Source organism: Siphateles boraxobius, unplaced genomic scaffold, assembly GCF_051911475.1.
Source record: "Siphateles boraxobius isolate OS27281-9 unplaced genomic scaffold, OSU_SipBor_1 41, whole genome shotgun sequence".
Classification (NCBI taxonomy): Eukaryota; Metazoa; Chordata; class Actinopteri; order Cypriniformes; family Leuciscidae; genus Siphateles; species Siphateles boraxobius.
In genome coordinates this window covers 15,272,043-15,291,938 of record NW_027509042.1, presented here as the reverse complement: position 1 = coordinate 15,291,938, position 19,896 = coordinate 15,272,043, and the positions used below count along the sequence as shown (strand labels likewise).

General features: G+C 37.1%; 1 protein-coding gene across 6 annotated transcripts in view; it reads right to left on the bottom strand.

The window, feature by feature from the left end:
* The window catches only part of mast2 (microtubule associated serine/threonine kinase 2), a 166,012-nt gene that overhangs the window by 104,498 nt on the left and 41,618 nt on the right, over positions 1–19,896 (bottom strand). For 3 of the 6 annotated variants that reach the window (XM_077198611.1, XM_077198608.1, XM_077198610.1), the window contains 2 exons: positions 17,437–17,584; positions 16,147–16,292 (listed from right to left, as the gene is read on the bottom strand). In XM_077198611.1, the coding sequence (XP_077054726.1) occupies positions 16,147–16,292; positions 17,437–17,584 (294 nt within the window). Of the gene's footprint in view, positions 1–16,146; positions 16,293–17,436; positions 17,585–19,123; positions 19,231–19,896 lie in introns of those variants that run through there. The other 3 variants (XM_077198612.1, XM_077198613.1, XM_077198609.1) reach the window with 3 other exon arrangements.

Genomic DNA, 19,896 nt, shown 5'->3' with positions numbered 1-19,896 from the left:
AACCTCAACTCAGGTCTGTCTGTTTTGTACAAATCAATTTGAAACTCTGATTCAATGATACTTGCATCATATCTAAAGAGGTTTTCAAAACAGTCGGTTACCTGCTAAATTAACATCAAGCTCAGGGTCTGCTGGAAAAAAAAGAAAAGTGAAACCTATCAAATACAGTGTCAATAACTATAAAACTGCAATAAAGATGCAGACAAACAGAAACGCCAACGGATTCATACATGTACAGTGATATCATTCACCCAGCCAAAGGTTGACACAACCCAGTCAAGACAAAGCCTTAGGCTCAGACATGAATTATCTGCCAACATCGACTGCTTTGTGCAAGGAAACCACTTCTAAGAAAGCCTGTTTAACAAATGTTAATTGATGTATACATATTTACAAGACAGCTGCATATTTTGAAAGCAGACGTACTTCAAACCACATAGTCAAGCCTTTTATCACAAGAAAGCATACAGTGTACATAGTATGGCTCATTGTACAAGTAGTAAATACACTGATCCTTGAACAGATGGGTTGTGAGATCAGCAGGTGAGCTGAAACAGACATTGGTTCTTGCTTTAAGGCAGAAACACAGTCCACCACTGACAGCAATTAAACACCCTCCCTGAGCACCCAGCTAATGCATTTCAAATCAAGCTCTCACAAAAACCATATCAAGCATGCTATTAAAATACACAAACACTTTACACAACACTTATTTTAATTGAACCACACACTAATTGAGCCTCATACATTTAACGCATGAATGCAAAGAAACAAGGTTGTAACGGGGCAAAATAAAACGGTTTAAAAGCAAAACAAAGTCCAGGTCATAGCACGTGTTAAGCCTCTTGAGAGAAATGATAGCTATTTCCATCTCAAACTAATTTCAAAACTGACAAAACAAGATACCCCAAGACCTAACGCCTCGTTGGAGCAGAGAGATGAAGTGTGTATGATATTTAAGCTGGTGTGGGATCGTAGCCTCATTAAAACAGTTGGGAATAAAGAGGTGTGTCAATTGTCACGGAGAACAAACGGTGAAAGAATAGAATCAGCTTTTTTCTGTTATTATTCTACAGACCACTACATTTTTTCCCAGAAAAATGTACAATTCTAGTTAAAAAGTTAAGTGAGTAATGTCTAATTGATGCGATGTCAAAGTTATTTGTACGCTCCAAAGCTGCATTTATTTTATTAAATCTACGGTAATATTGTGGAATATTAGTACAATTTAAAATATCTATTTTCTATTTGAATATATTGTAAAATGTAATTTATTCCTGTGACAGCAAAGTTTAATTTTCAGCAGCCATTACTCCAGTCTCCAGTGTGTCACATGATACTTAGAAATCATACTTAGATAGAAATCATTCTAATATGCTATTGCACAAGAAACATTACTTCTTATCGTTAATTTTGAAACCAGTTCAGTAATAATTTTTTTTTTTTTTTGTCGAAACTGCAAGAATTGATAAATTAGGAAATTCCAGACAGTCTGTTTCGGGGGTGACCAGACACTGAGAGGACAAAAGGACCTCTCTGGAGATTACCATTTGAACTGGCCCTCATGCACCATTGAGACGAAAGTCTCACCTCCGAACCAACTTCATCTACATCTCCCCTCACCCCCACCTGAATGCACCCAAGAAAATGTAGTTTTAATGTGAATGATTATCACAGAGTATTTTCATGTTTAGTATTATTTAAAATGTCACAGTGCGACTGGTACAAATGTCCTATTTCCAAATAAGTAAAACAAAGGGTAATAAGGTTTTTGAGATTTTATGGATAACTAGCACACAAGGAGGTGTTGGCCTCTAGACAAAGGGTCTCCCTACACCCAGAGGTGCTACCTCTGAATGCAAATGTCTCACTGTTAGCAAATGGTTACTAGCAGGTAAATTTCCACTGTGAATGATGTTTAGATCTGAAATGAGGTCTGGGTATATAATGAAACGCAGCGAGAGCTCGGGGCCTTTTCTGTACTTCAGATCGGTCCGTGAGGCTGAGAGGAAGACCTCTCAGCCTCATGTATTTCTTAAAGTCGGGTTTGCATCTTCTCTCTATTCCAGAGCATTTGATGTTTTGTATCGATTATCTTTGAATTGATTATGAAATTGGCATGATACATTTACCTGACATAATAAATTGTTACATTTGATTATTTTAACTGACTCTGACATTGTTTTCATTGAAGAGTTAAACGGAATAGTCAAACATTCGCTCACTTTTAGTGAGGCATAGATATTATTAAAACCTTTCATTTATGGAGTCAGATGAAGTAACGAGTAAATACATATGAGAAAATGTATTGCATTTAACCAAAAATACTTTGCCACGAGAAAAGACAGTAACACGCAGAGACCTTCACCGCTAATTCGAATACCGCCATTGGATCGAGTTAGACGGCCTTACAAAACGCTGATACGTGTATTTCAGGATTCTTCAAATAATAATCACTTTTCTGTAATTTGAGGTGTAAAAACTACATAACACACAAAAATAAGTTTTGTGCCTTATTATTTGTACCTGTCAATCTCAGAGTCTGTCAGTAACACAGGATCAAAGAGCATGAATGCAATCCCTATGTTGTCAATTATGGCACGTGCTAAAAATATGGGGAAAATGCACAGCACACACCATCAAAGTTTCTGCAACTCCTGCTTAGCATCAAACACAAAGAGGAAAAGATTTTCTTTGGCAATGTGACTTGTTTAAGTCCTCCAACAGCACTGGAGCTCATAGTCCTTGAGGAACAGACATGGGAATAAGCAAACAGGAACAAGAGAGCTTGCAAAAAAAAGGAAAAGAAAAAAAGAAAGAAAAGAAAACCTTGTCAGCCGATTATTTTTGGAAAATGAGTTGCCGGAAGCCAAGAGTAATGTTGTGCTGTGTTTATTGACTCTGTGCTCCAAATGCGCACTGATCTCAAGCAGACATGTTTAATTTTTCATATACATCTTAATTGCTATCTGGACTCAGTCAACCAGAATCTCACCATGGGCAGGAAGAAAGACAAAAGGGTTGTGTGAGTCCTGTGGAGACCTGGGTAATTAACTAAATTTGGATCAGCTCGTTTGAAAAGAAAGCAAGTCTCAATCAAAATTAATTCAACAAAATAACTGCTACTGAAACAGACATATAAGCTTGCATTGATAACGCTTGGATATTAAGGATTAACATAGTATTCAGAACTGGCCTATATGAGGTCCAAAGCGGTCATTTCAGCTAAAGATCTTGTCATATTCTGACCAATTAAAGTATGAATTCTGCCCCTAGATATGAGTTTTAAAAGGTCACAGCTTTGACAAATCAGGATAAGAACATGATAGAAAGAAAAAAATACAGCAAGAGGTGATGACAGCAGAGAGAGTGGGAAGAAAGAAAAGGAGGTTAGAAATTAAGCGCATTTTTCAGAAAAAAGAAAATATTTTCAAAGCATTAGCTTAAAGGCCGTGTTGCAGGGTTAATTTTTCAACGAATTTGTGCAATTTGCTTGTTGGTAATAAACATTTAAACTGTTATCCATTGTATTTTATGTTGTTGGGTATTACAAAACGGAATATTATACGAAAAAGTAGGTACTATCTTACAGCGGTTTGCAACGATTCTCCTTTCCCCAACAATAGCTTGCATTACGTCACCTTGCCTATCTCTCTCTATACCGCCCACACAAGCACCTGCCAAACACAGCGACAGACACGCGGCGGCTAAGTTTGCAACAACATTTTCACCGGAGGAAGAGATAAACGCTTAGAAACGCCCATATAGCTAGCATGATGCCTTCAATTTCTAGATGACAAAGACAAAGTTTACCAGTACTACGACACTATGACAAAGGTTACCGATACTTATCTGGACTAACGTCATGATCCCTGCCACTAGATATAAAGAAACCGTTGACTTTTCACTCGGTGCTATTCAATGACAGTAAAAAAAAAAAAATGTGTCGTTATTATGCACTGCTGCTCGTAGACTAGCTCCAGTGCTCATTGCTGCGTTGCTAAATTATAGCAACTCACCAGGACACTTCACCAACTCTCCACTCATTCTCTTCGGACCATGCATTTAATTGGCTTTGACGGCCATCAGTTCTTGGCAATTCCTCATTTGCCCTCTCACGTCTGGCAGGTTAGAAATTATATGGCTGCGGGCCATCATACATGTTGGCTCTTGCCACCTCTTCCTCATCCCAGTCAGTCGCTATAGTTCTAATACTAGGCTGAGGCTACCTTTCCTCCACTTCTCCCCAATGTGACGTCATCACCGAATTGCGTAAAAAAAACCTGTTAATACCAAAAACGTAAAAGCTCTTTAAGACCATTTTTGAGACATTTTAAAAATGATATACATATCTTGAGTGATTTATGTACCCATTAATCGACAGTGGTGGTTAACCTGCAACATGGGCTTTAAAAAGAGGTCTGTTCTTGTGCCTCTAAATATTTGTAAAAAGATTTTAAGAACATCATGGCAAAATATGGACAAATCCTTTTTGAGAGATGCAAAAATTAAACATTAATAATGAATCAGATAGAAAAAGAAACAGTCTGCTTAAAAGAGTTTAAATAAAGAACACCACAAACAAGAACTACAGCACCTGTAAAAGCAAAAGGCATGATGAAAATGACAGTACAGCATGGCACTAGAGTATATTACACATGGGTTTGATACCCAGGGCATGTATGAATTCATAAATGTACACTGTGCAATTTATTTATTGGTGCTTACACTGCATTGGCATCTGTTTATCTGCTTCAGGCCCAAGCGTACAAGTATGAACCGGAATTTTAAGAATAAAACATTACTATCACTCTTTTTTCAGTATATGTATGGATAATGTTTGGTTAGGCAGGTAGTTTTTTGGGAACTTAACCTCTTACATAAGACTGTTCTAGCCTAAATGCATCCTGCAGGATATAGGCTAAAGGTATTTATCCTCAGTCTCTGACCCAAGGCGAGACCAAGTACATCTAGTCTACTTTCAGAGATGAATTATGAATGTGTCATACTGGCTCAACAGGTGAAGTTATCGAGGGCAGTGAAACGAAAAGTATCACTGTTTTGTAAATCAGTTTTCTCTTCCTGTATCTCACTCTTCACTGGTTGTTGAATACTACTTAAAGGGTAAGTTCGGCGTTTTACAAGTAAAGCCCTGTTTTAAGATCGTTTCTGATGAAATCGAACGGTTAAGATTAAAAGGTTTTTGTGTTAGCAGGATGAGGTCGAGGGGCGTGAGAGAGCGGCACGAGGCCGATGGCGTGATTACTGATGAGCACCAACTACGCGACCCACTGGTCTCGTATCTCCCACGGCCCTCGGCCTCGGCCTGCTCGCCACAATATCATTCATTTATTTTACTAAAATAATTAATAATAAATCATTTAAAAATAAAAATAAATCATTGGAACTAGATAATATGTAAAATAAAAATTTACTTTAGATAGCAAAGTTTTAATTCTGTAGACCTATCATGGTATTTTAAAAAAAAATAAACAACAGTGCACTCAATCTCCATAGTCTATGGGAATCATATTTTCTCCAATAAATGCCAGGCAAAGCTAATTTTACATACAGTGAATATAACAGAAGCAAACTGGACATAGCACAGCATAGTTTGTGTCAGCGCTCAGACAGCACTGTCAAAATACAAGTCCTGCTTTATCAGTCAAAGAAAAACATGCCATGATTTTCTCATCTCTTATGAATATACAGGATTTTTAACATTTTGCAAAAGTACTACTATTCAATTCTTCAAGGATACAACTTTTTTTTAATGAAGAAAACACTGCACTTATGCATTATGTAAAGATGCACAGTACTTTCTCATTAACTTTTTATGTAAAGCTCTGCTGTTATTTAAAAATTGACTGACTAACGTTTAGCGAGTCTAACATAATCAACATTTCACAATAAGCAAAAAAAGAATGACAAGAAAAACTTGCTCGATGCTTATCTAAATAACAGTTGAGCTGTATTGTGTATATAGCTCTTGTATTAAAAATGGATGTGCTCTTTCTGCCCACAAGACATTGGCGTGATTTAGATCAGATATTTAAAAAGCGTTAAATGTGTTTTTCCCTCCAGGTACACAGTGAAATCTTGTTTTATTGTTTTGCGTCATAGATCACAATCTGGGCCAAATGCAAGCAACATCAGATTAAAAGCCTGAAGATAGAAACAGAAGGTGCGTAGCAAAGAGCAAAACAACTGTCAGACCCAGATAAATAAAACAAGCAGAGAGAGTATACTATAGGAAAAAAGCTAGCAGCACAGACACTAAAAAGACAGATCCCAGCAGCCTCTACCGCTGCCATGAGTGTCGTCACATTGGGTAAGTTGGCAGCACAGTGGAGGGCCTTTCAAGTAATTATTCATAATTGCCTTTTGAATATTTAATCCTGTACATAGTCACTCACTTCAGTTTTTGGTGACCTCAATGACGGGAGATGAGCGATCATTCTGGTTTTCTTTGTCTTCTTTGTGTCTCCTTTAAAACCTATTGCCTCTGGGTAACATTTTTCACACCACCAAAAATGAATCGATCAAAAAAGGAGGTAGAGAGGACAGCTACATTTTTTTTTAAAGGATGGAAACCAATTTCAATATCCCATTAAAAGATTTAAGTGATAAAGGATTGACTGTGTATTCATGAGGGCCGCAACTACTTATGTGGGCCTCCGAATGCTTATAAAAGCTCCATTAACCACACTAAAGACCAGATTCCCTGGGAAGAGAAAAACAAATCACTATTTAAAATATACACAACCATGGCACAATTTAAGTCTGGTATCCTCTGTAGAAAAGTCACTTCAACTTCTTTATCTGTTGTTCTTTAACTGATTAAATACAATTTTAGATTTCCATGGCAGACCAGCTCTTTAAATCCTAATATAATATTTGAACATAAAACTAGAACAACAATAACATGCACAAAAAAGAAATGGCAGGAATGAATTACAATATCGCCTACAGCAATAGAACAACCCTCCCTGCCTATATGCAAATATTATGCAAATATCACGGTATGTTAATGCCACTGTTGACTTACTCCAGACTCACTGCCATCACAAATTGGACTGAACACCAAAGGAATAAACCAAAATAACCTTTTTCTTTCCTAAATGCGTGCTATAAAAATGTGAACAGACCACACTGACCTGTTCATAACAAAAGAGCAACTTCCTGCTATCATTTCCATTAAAAAATAAGAAAGAAGCAGACAAATTCCCTTTAATTATAGCATATGTCCGTATAGTGGTCAGCCGATATTGTTTTTTTTGGTGGCCGATACCGATATCTTAGAGAGCAGGTTGGCCGATATATATATATATATATATATATAGTATATCGGCCGATATTTATATCGAAGAAAATGATATGAATATGACACAGTAGGCAACTGGATATAGCACAGCATATTTTAAAATGAAGGATTTAAAGTTTTTCGATCGCATTTTATGTGAAGCTGATCTTCTGTTCGCATTCACTCACTGCGCACGGACTGACCGTCACTCGCAGTAACACGCTTAATGCAGGCTACAAATGCACACTTCACAAGATATCACAGCTGGATTCGATTAAATCTGCAAGGTTTGTGAAATTAAATGTTTATTAGATTTGTTTAAATGATGTAGATGCGCATTTGCTGAATGTTGACGATAAACGAGAAAGTATTTAACCCTGATTGTTTGCCTTTTCTGTTATAAATAATATAAAAGCAAACGCTTTACTTTTTCGCATACCATTTACTTTCTTTGTTTACCAGTTCTGTCTAACAAAAGTATTAGATATGAATGACAGAGATCATAAACTATTGAAGACGGAGAATGTGAGTGAGCGCTGTGTGATCAGGCGCTGCCGTTCTCTTCTCAGGCGCTGGTGTTCTCAGCAGTGTTGCCAACTATTTTCAAAGGAAAGTAGCCAACGCCTTCCCTAAAAGTCGCTAAATGTCGCTAGATGACGCCATACGTCAATTAGCATATTCATGACGTCATCGCGTCGTACTTGCGTTCTCCCTGCCTAATGTGTTATGCAATTAAATTCATGCTCACATACTGTATTATAACTTAATTTAATATAATATAATATAATATAGCCAAATGTCCAATAAAGCTGTTTTCATTTCCTATATTTTTTTGTCAGAGTAGCTAGTGAATGACTATTTTTTATATGTGTAAAATTATCTGAATTGAGAGAGTTCGGGAACTGGGTGAACTAAAGCACTGTGATAGGGAGTATTACAAGTGATAAGCAGAAGAAAAGAAAGGAAAATAAAATGATCAAAATAAATTCTTTAAATATAGAACGAAAGAGAAGCAGATAAGTGATAAGTCCATGGAAGTAACACTGCTCCTTCATGTCTATAAGCTGTCGTGCTGCTGCTCCTCTCAGCCATTCACTGAACAGGGTAGACGCAGAGAGAGGTGTGACGACAGAGACAAAGCAAACTTTGTGCTCGCAGGACTGTGCTGTGCAACATTTGGAGGTTAGTGAGGTGTGTCCAAAAAGTTGCTAGAGTTTAAAAAAAAAAATCGCTAAAGGGGTCTGAAAAGCCACTAAAAATAGCGATAAAGGCGCTAAGTTGACAAGGCTGGTTCTCAGTGCCGTCAAAATAAAAGTCCAGCTTCCAACACATCGGCCAATCAGAAAAATTGATCGGCTAATGCCGATATTTTAAAAATAATATAATAAGTTATAATAACTTACTGTATGTTGGATGATGTTGTCAAAGACAAAACACTCTCTGTGCAGTATAGCTTTGGTCAAAAGATTCTGATGTCCTATAAGGAGCATTCATATAGACTAATACAGATCTATTAAAATTCAACGATTATGCAACTTTTAGAATTATATTTTATGTACATAATGCTATGTGGTTGCTAAATTTTTGTTTCTGATTGCTAGGGTATTCTGGCTGTTTGTTTCCTGCTCCAAGTCAAAAGAAACCATCCTCAAATCTATTTCTGGTCCCTAGAAATGACTCGGGTCCTCTTTCAATGTAAATGTATTTTAAATCCTTGGTGTTTGTTCAAATCCCTGAGCACAATGAGTAATGAAAATGCCAGCACATTGTCTGCCCCTTGGGGTAAACTTAATGGCAGAATGAAAAATCTTTTGAAAACTGATCAGATGAATCAATTTGCATAATCAGTTATGGTTCATGTCAGAACCAACAACCCCTCCCCCCATCCGTCATTAAAAATATGTGCTTGCCCAACACACACACACACAAACACACACACTCCATATTAGAAGACAAACACCATCTGCCTGTCCTGCATGGCTCCCTTTAAGTCATTCCATCCCTGTGTCTCTCCCACACCTCTCACAATAAAGCCCCACAGAAGCAGCCTGGACCTGAGGATTACGAACTACATCACCACAGGATAAAACAACCCTGGGTCATTTCCTTCACCACACTGTAATGCCTATGAATATGTAGTCAGAATAACATCTCACTTGCATGGCTGTGAACCTATAGAGATTTATATCCGAAAATATACAAGTCAAAGACGAATTACATAATGCAAATTTTAATTAGCACCATCATACTTTTTAATTTGTTATGAATAATTTAATCTTTTCGTTTGCATCCATTAGCCATCAAATTCCAAATAAAAAGAGAAAATAAATGGATACAATCAAGTATCTTTCATTTATAAAATATGAAATTTACAGCATTATCCAAATGATAATTTATATAATTTATTTTTACATCAAAAATAAGTACTGTTGATGTATACCGCTACAGGTATATAAAATACTGATATGGTATAAGATTTTGGTTATACTGTACTGTCCATCCCTACTTACCTCTACGGTCAACACAAAAATATATTTTTAATTTACCGATAATTTCATTTTTGGTACTTGCCGATACAGAGTACCGATACCTGTATTTTCACCGGATTTGTAATTTTTAAATGTATTGGGTAGAGAAACCAAAAGAATATAAAGTTGTAGTGGTCGACCGATATGGGTTTTTTGATGGCCGATGCCGATGCCGATATCTTAGAGAGCAGGGTGGCCGATGGCCGATATAAAGCCGATATTTATATATATATATATATATATATATATATATATATATATATATATATATATATATACACATACACACACATTTTATATTCATATAAATCAATATTTAATAAATTTGATAAATTTAATACATATTTAAAAATCTTTAAAATAAACATGCTTAGGCCCTATAAGCTACTTTAGATGGCAACTTCTTGAATCTGCAATCCTATTACAGAATTTTTCACAAATAAAGTAATTGTTTAAAAATATATGAATATGTGAATAAAAAGGAAGTAAACAATGTAACAGGGCACTCAGTAATCTGGTAATTAATCAGTAATCACTGATAATCATATTTTTTCAAATAAAGACTTTTTTTTTACTTTGACTTTTGACAAGGTAACGTTAATTTTACATACAGCACACAGTGAAAACGACATGAATATGACACAGCGGGCCACTGGGTATAGCACAGCATATTTTAAAATGAAGGATTTATAGTGTTTCGATAGAGTCTCCTGTGAAGCTGATCTTCTGTTCGCATTCACTCACTGCGCACGGACCGCCACTCGCAGGAACACTTTTATGCAGGCTACAAATGCACACTTCACAAGATATCACAGCTGGATTCGATTAAATCTGCAAGGTTTGTGAAATTAAATGTTTTTTTTAGATATTCAGAGATTTGTTTAAATTATGTAGATGTGCATTTGCTGAATGTTGACGGTAAATGAGAAAGTATTTTAGGCTGATTGTTTGCCTTTTCGGTTACAAATAATATAAAAGCAAACGTATTACTTTTTCGCATACCATTTACTTTCTTTGACCAGTTCTGTAGCCACCGGTTCTGTCTAACAAAGTATTAGATCTGACTGACAGAGATCATAATGAAGACGTAGAATGTGAGTGAGCGCTGTGTGATCAGGCGCTGCCGTTCTCTTCTCATGTGCTGGTGTTCTCAGCGCCGCCCGTCAAAATAAAAGTCTGCAGCGCCGTCAAAATAAAAGTCCCGCTTCCAACACATCGGCCAATCAGAAAAACTTATCGGCCGACGCCGATATTTAAAAAAAGCCAAATATCGGCCGATATATCGGCCGTGGCAATATATCGGTCGACCACTAATTAGTTGGCTTAATTTGTTCATCAAATATATATTTCCTTCCGTTATTTTCATGCTAAATTAAGCCTGCTAAAATGTATTGTATGAACTTCTGTTACTTTCCCTGTTTATTCTATTGCTCTATCATATTTTATATTTCATTTAATAGCACAGTGCAAATTTATAGCTGCTCCAGCAGGACTCTTACCCCTTTTCCACCAAAAAAGAACTGGTTCGGAACTGGCACTGTTTCAAAGTTGGTTCGGAGTTGGTTCAACTTGCGAACCTTCTCAGAAACTGTTTGTTTTTCCACTGACTAGAGCGCTCAGCGAACGACGTCGTTACGCCACTGTGTACGTCGCCATACGTCTTAGCTAGAAACGCTTGCAAGTACAACATTGGGATTATCTCTAACTTGTGTACCAAGAAGGCTTTAAAAACAATTGATATATGTAAGTCTTTTAATCTTTTCCTTTGATATGTAATCTTTTCTGATTAGTTATGTACCCCGTCTTGTGTCTTTTTTGTCTTTTCATTTATTTGTTCTATATTGTGACTGTTTTATTCTTTGCTTACATAATGTTGTCAATAAAAAAATTAATTAAAAAAACTAGAAACACTTGCGCCAACTTCAAGCATAACAATTACAATGGCGTACTACGTCGTGTTTCTGCAAATGTTTCTCCTGGCTTTGCGATCCTATATTATGGTCAGAAAAGATGTTTAGAACACATCTAAACCCGCCCCCAGCCCCCGACGTAAGCATGACGTGGTAAAAGAACGGTTCTCTGGTTCTAGTCCAGCAAAGAGTTGGTGCCGCTTTGGAACCAGTTTTCCTGGCCGAGAACCGGTTCTTTGGCTGTCGAAACACAAAGAACTGGTTCGCGCGCAGGCACCGGCTCCAAACCGGCTCTCAAAATGCTTTGGTGGAAAAGGGGTATCTAAGGATTGGGTCAGTGGTTCAAATGTTTAGATACTAGTGAAATATCACAATTCTCTATTTCAATTTTAATTCCTACAGCAAAACTACTAGACTAATTAATGTAAATTTAAAACATTATTAAAGACAAGTTAACAGTCAGTAATAAAATAAGAACAAATAATCAAATTACAAATATAATTTTTCTATTATATTCTATATTACAAATAGCACAAATAAATACAATAGAACAAAGAAAGATGTATAAATCGCATTTCATTATCGTATAAATGAAATATAGATGGATGGATCATTATAAAGTTACAAAAGGTATTTAATATTTATGCAAAAAAGGTTATATTTCCTCTAGCAATTTCCTAGAGGCTGCTTTAAATAGGCTAGTATTTGAACATAATTTATCAACTAGATTGCACACATAATAAAATGAATAATTTCCTTTTAAAAACTCAATATACTGCTGCCTTATGATTGATATTATATTTATTATGTTGCTTGCTTGATGCGTATATGAATATATCATCCAATGGTTATTTGTCATACAAAAGAGTGATGAATTCGAGTCACATTAACAGGCCTTCAAATTACGTTTGAGATATGTTGATGCACAAACAAACTACATTATCCTTCACACCGCAACAAAGTACAAAAGAGTTTCCTAGCAACTAAAATAACTGTGGAATATTAAATCTTAATAACAGCATGCTATTGTTTGCTGCTGGCATATAAATCCTAATAAGCAGCAATTAGTGTGTCCGTGGCTTCTCTTTCAAAAGACAAGGCCTTAAAAGAGGGCCAGCTGAAGCACTGGCATATTAATTACCACTTTATTAGGACATCCTGCTACACTACGGTGCTGAGTATATTTTTCATCCATAAACATAAGGGCTGAGATAATAACACAGCCCATGTGCAGCACTTTACCCATTCAAGATTTGTACCGTTTAGTTCTACATCAGTGGGCAGTCAGTGCCTCTATGTGTTCAGGACGTGGGCAATGCTGCCATCTGAAGGTTAGAAACAACCATGAGCATGACAGAATTCTCGGCATTATTTCAAAGGCTAGATTTCTAGATGTTCAGGAGTTTTAATGTTGCTTTTAATGTTGTTTGTCTATGTGGTGTTTTTAATGAATTTTTAAAATGGTTTGTCTTAAAGCATTAGTCAACACCATTGCTGAAGATTTTAACTTTAAAACTCTTTCAAACTAAAACATTGAACCAAAGACCATCTCAAAAACGCTTGCAGAATATTTTTTTAAGGAAAAAAGGATTAAATATGTCAGTTTTAAGGGACTCCAGAGGGACTTAAGTAAAATATATGTAATTTGTCAGATGCCAGTAATGGACTTAAAGGTGCATTGCGCAACAATTCATGTTAAAAATACACGTTTTCTAACCCATACATGCATAAACAATTGCCTGATGGACTGAATGAGCCCTTCTCTGATCACTGCAATTGCCTGTATAATCCTGTACAGTAAAATAAATAAGAGGGATTCGGGTTCGAATTTGAGACTGGGCGTGACGTCATGCGCGTTCACGCTCACCAGGCTATGTCTCGCAGGTTTGTGTTTTCGCCGGCGCCGCCATTCTCCGCATCAGCGAAGACAACTCGTGCGTCAAAGGTAGAAGATGGATTCAAAGAGACCGGCTTGTAGTCCATTCCAAACCCCAACGCAAACTCCACGTAAAGTAAAGAAAAGAAAATTGTCGTCTAGTGCCACCAAAAGGTCCAAATTGGAGTCAGACAGGCGTCGGAGTAAGACGAGAGTCTACCTCGGGAAGGCATTCAACAAATGGAGAGATCTCCGGTCTGCTCTTGGTCTCAAACGGGATCCTAAGTTGGCTTTTTTCTTGATAAAACGGTAAGATATAGCCCAGTCTCTAATGTTTGATACGGCCAATCTATGTATGACAACAAATGACGATGCGTAAAATGTGTAATGCTTTAGCGTAAGCTAGATACATGTACAATCAGAATTGGTTTTACTACCATTGTTAGTGAACAGTTTCATAAACTAGGAATTGTATTCGGAAGAATAGTACAACATGAAACATAAAACATATCCAATAAAAGATGCTAACTATGTTTTTGTGTATGTCCTACCGGTAACGTTAGCCTTGTGTCCATTGCTAACATGCTAAGGTGTTCATGTCATTGACCAACAAGGAAGAACGCCGTTGCATTGGCTATATTGTATTTTTCGGTAAAAATAGTAAATTGTTCCCGTGAATGTGGTACATTTTGTATGTAGTATATATGAGGTATGTGGGAGCTCGTATTCTATCAAAACGAGGAAAACGTAAAATATTTTGGTATTGTGATAAAATACATGTTTTATTCTGAACATTGCAGGAAGGGAAATACAATGGTAAAGGGGTAAATATTTTTACTTTACTCATACTGTTTAGCAGACTAACTATTTACTAAATAAAGTATTGACACATTTCACATTAATGTTTGTCAGTGTGTATTGTCCCTGTCAAAATATCTACTAAATAAATCAGCGCTACATGTAGTTTAGTGATTAGCAAAACAGTTCAAGATTCTTGAGTGTGATATAACATGCTGATAAAATGACCGATAATTAGACAGAAATTTTGAGTAAATTATAACAGAAAAAGGATGTATTTTTATTGGAATATTCTACTTAGCAGATCAATAACAGGCTGAACCCCGCAAGTCTTCGGCGGATTAGCCTGTTTGGCTTTTATGAAAACGTCATGGTGACATTTGATTGTTTATTACCTTGAGACATTTGAGTGAACGTTGGTGACCAACTGTGTATGGTATGATTATTATTTTGAGCTTTTGCGAAGTAATCAATTATATTGTTCATGAACGTGTTTTCATAACAATACAATCATAGGTGGATACAGTAAAAACATAAACAAAGTTTTCTACTACCCCCGTTTTTCCCCTCACACATAAGAGTAATTTACTCAAATGTCTTTCCTTCCATATTTTTGAAATGACTTGCAGATTTATAACTTTATTACCACTGAAGACATTTTGGCTGTACACCAAAGATCTGTGCGGCAGATGCTCCTTTAGTTATGAACAGCTCGTGCTCGTGCATGCGTGCGTGTGCGTGTGGTCCATGAGCGTGCACAACTATGGTTGCAGTTTCGCTTGTCGCCAGAGGGGGCGTAGTTCTGCAAAAACTCAGAGACTTGCGTTTTGCACCTTTAAGGATCTAAAAATAGCAAACTCAGTATTATAGGCAATCACGAATGCTTCGCTATACACAATATATAACAACATATATAACTTAATAAATAAGCTTCCCTTTTAGTATTTAGTATTGCCCACTTCATTGGTGTAGTACTAGCCACAGACAGCAGATGTAGCTATGGCACTAGGCTTTAGACTGCATGACAACTTCATGGTAAATAAATCTTCTGCACATACAGCAAGTACAAGATCTCTTCAGATAAATGGTTAAATTGCTGTAATTGACACACATAGTTTCTTCACTTCTAAACCTTCATAAACAAATGAACCAGCCACACCTAATGCTGCTTTGAGTGCTTTCTATCTGCCTTTTGAAATTACTGATATATACAATGAAAGTAAGGATCAATACAGATTATCCGTGACAATGTGAGTAAATTTGCATTTGTAAGCTACTGTTATCCTAGTCATGCATCATAAGTCGCATCAATGGCAGTTATTTAACATTTAGTCCTTGTGAATTGTCAATGCTCAGGTGTGTAGACACGATCCAAAATTCTCTTTTGCCACACAACACAATGACAAGTGAAGAAAAGTACCTATTTATCACATTTTTAATGTTTGTCACCACATAGTTCTGGAAGGGGGGGGGGGGGGGGGGATTAGTATGCCAAATAAAAATTATGATGGTCATTTTACCACTGAGGCGCAGACTTTCATTCTTACAAATTTTAAAATTCTTACAATTTAAACCAACTATTATGTGACAGTTCCTTGTAAATTTATTTACAAACTCCATTTTTAAATCATCTTATATACACATTTCCACTTGCATTTTGGGTAATTTTGGACCCTTTGTTTGTTTGTGTTGGATGGAAACAGATAGAGGGTATGCTGCATGTGCACTTACCAGTCCCGCAGTGAGAGAGGGGGCAGACTGGCCAAAGGACTGACTCCTCATACGGACCAAGTTATTGGGTTCTCCTGCGTGCTGCTGCCAGGCCAGCTGACTCACTCCGCCATGCATGCTGCTGGACAGAGGCAGAAGCTGCTTTCCTGTGGTACACCAAAGGAACACAGAATCAGGACATGGACTGCACTTGTCTGTATACATGTCTGCATTCTGTGGTTAAGAAGCACATCAAAGCCAAGCTACAGATTCTCTGATAGCTCATCTATTTAAATCTACATCTTTTATATAATGTGAACAAAATTCTGCAGTATTTCTAATCACTTATTAAATGTAAGCAAATTTGTGGTATTGATCCACTTAAATTACCCCGTTTAAAGGTTATCTTCAAAAGAATCCTGATTTTGTTTTGAAGGTATCCTACAGTAGGTTTACATGCATCCAAGGTCAGAAAATATTATTTTTCTCATAATTGCAATCACATCTTTTCTCACAGTGTCTGAAACAGTTCCATGAAGGATTCGGTCTCTCTAAACCCCGCCTTTCCAAGAGTATACACTCTACTCTGCTCTGATTGGTCAGATGGCCCATTCTGTTGTGTTTGGTATAGCGCTTATAGCGCCTCGGAAACAAAATCTGAATACCAGCTCAGGAGGTTTCGTCAGCACTTCTATACACCGTGATAAAGAACAGTAATTATAGTGTGGGTTTTACCATATAAATTTTAGTTCAAGTCCTTGTCCACGCAAAGTGGATTTGCTTTTGCAGCACAGAAAAACAGCATCTTTTCAACATGTCGACAACACAAGCCAAAATCTTCCAGGCCCCAGCTACAACTACAGTGTCTGAGGGCGGGTGAAAGTAGACATTGTTTGAGGGCAGCCAATGAAGACCATAGGTGGACATTAGACAAATGTGTTACAAACCTACGCAGGTTTGAACAGGGAGTAAAACTGGAATTATAATGACTGGAGTTCAGAATCGTTTCTTTCTTTTGTGAGACAATAACTCCCTTTGTTGTGCACTTTGATCTTTGCAGACCTTTTACATTCACAAACAGCTATATTACACACTAAATAAAAGGTAATGTCCAAAAAAAATGATAGAATCACTTTAAATTTGCACAAAAGGCCAGATGTTCTTTCTTCTATTGAACAACAAGATGTTCTTTGGATCATTCTCAAATCATGCAGGAGAACATGATCATCAGTCTTTAAACAGAATCCTGGAGTCTTTTAAGCAAAAGGGGGACATACAAACTACAAGGGAAAGTCATTTGCGGTGTCTCACCGGTGAGGACGCCAGCCATACTGCTGCGTCGGGCTTTGCCGTCATCCTGACTGAGCTGCCGCTGCAGTTTGGTCTTTCCTGCAGCAGGAGACAGGTCGGGGTTACTCAGCTTCCTGAACAGCAGGGGATGTGGTGCCGGCAGCTCCTGCTGAAACACATAGATTCGGTTTTTCCTCTTTTTTAATTACAAACAAGCACACGCAACTGTTTTAACATGCCACTAAAGTGACTATTGAACTTCAGAATATATGAATGGAAAAAGATGCTGCTGTGGGTGTATAGTACCCAATAAAATCACAGAGTCAACTCAAAAACGATAAAATTGATTTAAGAAGCTGCTTCTTCCACACTGTGGCACTGCATCACAGTCACACAGTAAATAATAAATCTCAAAACAAAGGCTTGCTGCCAAGATGCAAGTGGGGGAAAATAATCTATTCATCATTGCAATTCTTTAACGATTCTGAATCAATCCAAATTCAGAATACTTTTATATACAAGCACATACTAAATAGACTGCTTATCCTTTCGAGATTTACAAATTTGTGTCTTGCGAAATGCAAACAAGCACCATCCGGGAGTGAATGTAGCTAAGTTTATTTAACACATAGATATTCTACACATTTGTTCAAATGTAACTGTGAGCTAGAATGCAAAAGGGCAACGTAATAATCTAATAAAAGAAAATTAAAGGAAATAAATTCAGTGTTTTTCATTTTTAAACTTAAAGGCAACATGGAATAATGCAAAAATATACAACAAATGTGTTTTGCCTTTGCAAAGCAGAATAATTAATCAGTAAAAACAGGTGTATCAGAAATTAGATTGTGACTCCCAGAATCGGATTGAATCATGAGGTGCCTAAAATCATTAGATTAATAAACCACTAAAACTACAAAAACAAAGTGAAGCTGTCATCAACACAAGAATTATGATGACAAAAACAATCAAATTTAAGAGTTAAAAAATGTGGGCTCAAAATGAGAGCCAAATAACTTCTTTAAAGATGCCTGCAGATTCATTCATGCTTGCTGTGTCCTTCATCAGGATGGAAAACAGACGTTGCCATGGAAATCTGGCAAGAACCCTGCACTGGTCACATCCTCTCTGTGGTGTCACGAAATACCAGAAACATCTGGAAGGCCTGTTTGTATTAAATACGCAGTGCTCATAAAACCACACCACACCGTTCAAAAGTAAAAAGCCTTAAAGCAAACAGTGTTGTCAGTAGCTCTCACACACACACACACAGAGTGAAAAAAACAACAACAACAAAAAAAAAACAATCCAACCAGTGACCACTTGAGGCACACAAAAAATGACTACAAAGGACTATAAACAAGTTTCACAATCACACTCAAAGTCATTCACCCCCACTCAAAAGTTTGTCAGTAATTTAAAAAAGAGAGAGAAATCAATACTTTTATTCAGCAAGGATGCATTAAACTGATCAAAAGTGACATGTTTTCAATATTGATAACAAGAAATGTTACTTGAGCACCAAATCAGTGCTATAGTATGATTTCTGAAGGATCACGTGGCACTGAAGACTCGAGTAATCGATGCAACACAATCGATGCTGAAAATCGATCCCGAAACTTTTGAATGGTAGTGTTCATTAACTCACATCCAGAAGAAACACATTTTTTTCCTTCACAAAACAAACATAACACTCTGCATCCCTTACCTTGTGCATGTTTACAGCAAAACCATACATTTACTTCACACAGCTATAGCCCTCATCAATCAAGTGCACACTTAATCAAATGACAGGCTAGAAGATGCAGCCGTTGAGAAGTCCTGCCTGAGATGACAGTATCAGATTGCGTTGAGGGGGAGTGGTGGTTTGACCATGACGTCAGTCTGGAGTCCCAGGACTAATCAGATGAGGATCAGGGACACCGGTGAATACACGTGAGACTCTCACCTGCCTCTGTACAAGCATTGCAGTAGGGCTTAAACATTAGCCGCTTTTCCACTGTCAGCCAGTACGAGCCAAGGCCAACAACTTGCCGGGTAGGGCCAATAGCCTCGGACCTCAACTAGGGCTGTCGGCTGTCACGATAACCGCAATATTGTAATACCAATATTACTACAAAGGTTCATTGGATTTGCACATATCAAGCCTAAACAGCGACAGTGTAAAATAGAGAGATTGACTGAGTGCGTGCAGTTACCTGAGTCTGTCTTTGAGGTCAAGTCATATATATGGGCCTTATTCCTTAAAAGGTTGCCGTGTCCAAGGAAACAAAATCTTTGTCGTATCATCCTTTTAACGTTTAAGGGTATTTCCCATAAATGACATCAGCTTCAGCGTTGCCCATGCGGCGCATTGCTGATCTGCCGAGCCTTGTAAAGTGGTGAGTTAAAATAATTTCAACAGCTTGTTTCATTACATCTTTGAATGAATCAGCATTTTTGAACGTGTTTGTTGAATTAACCGTTTAATGACCCACTCAG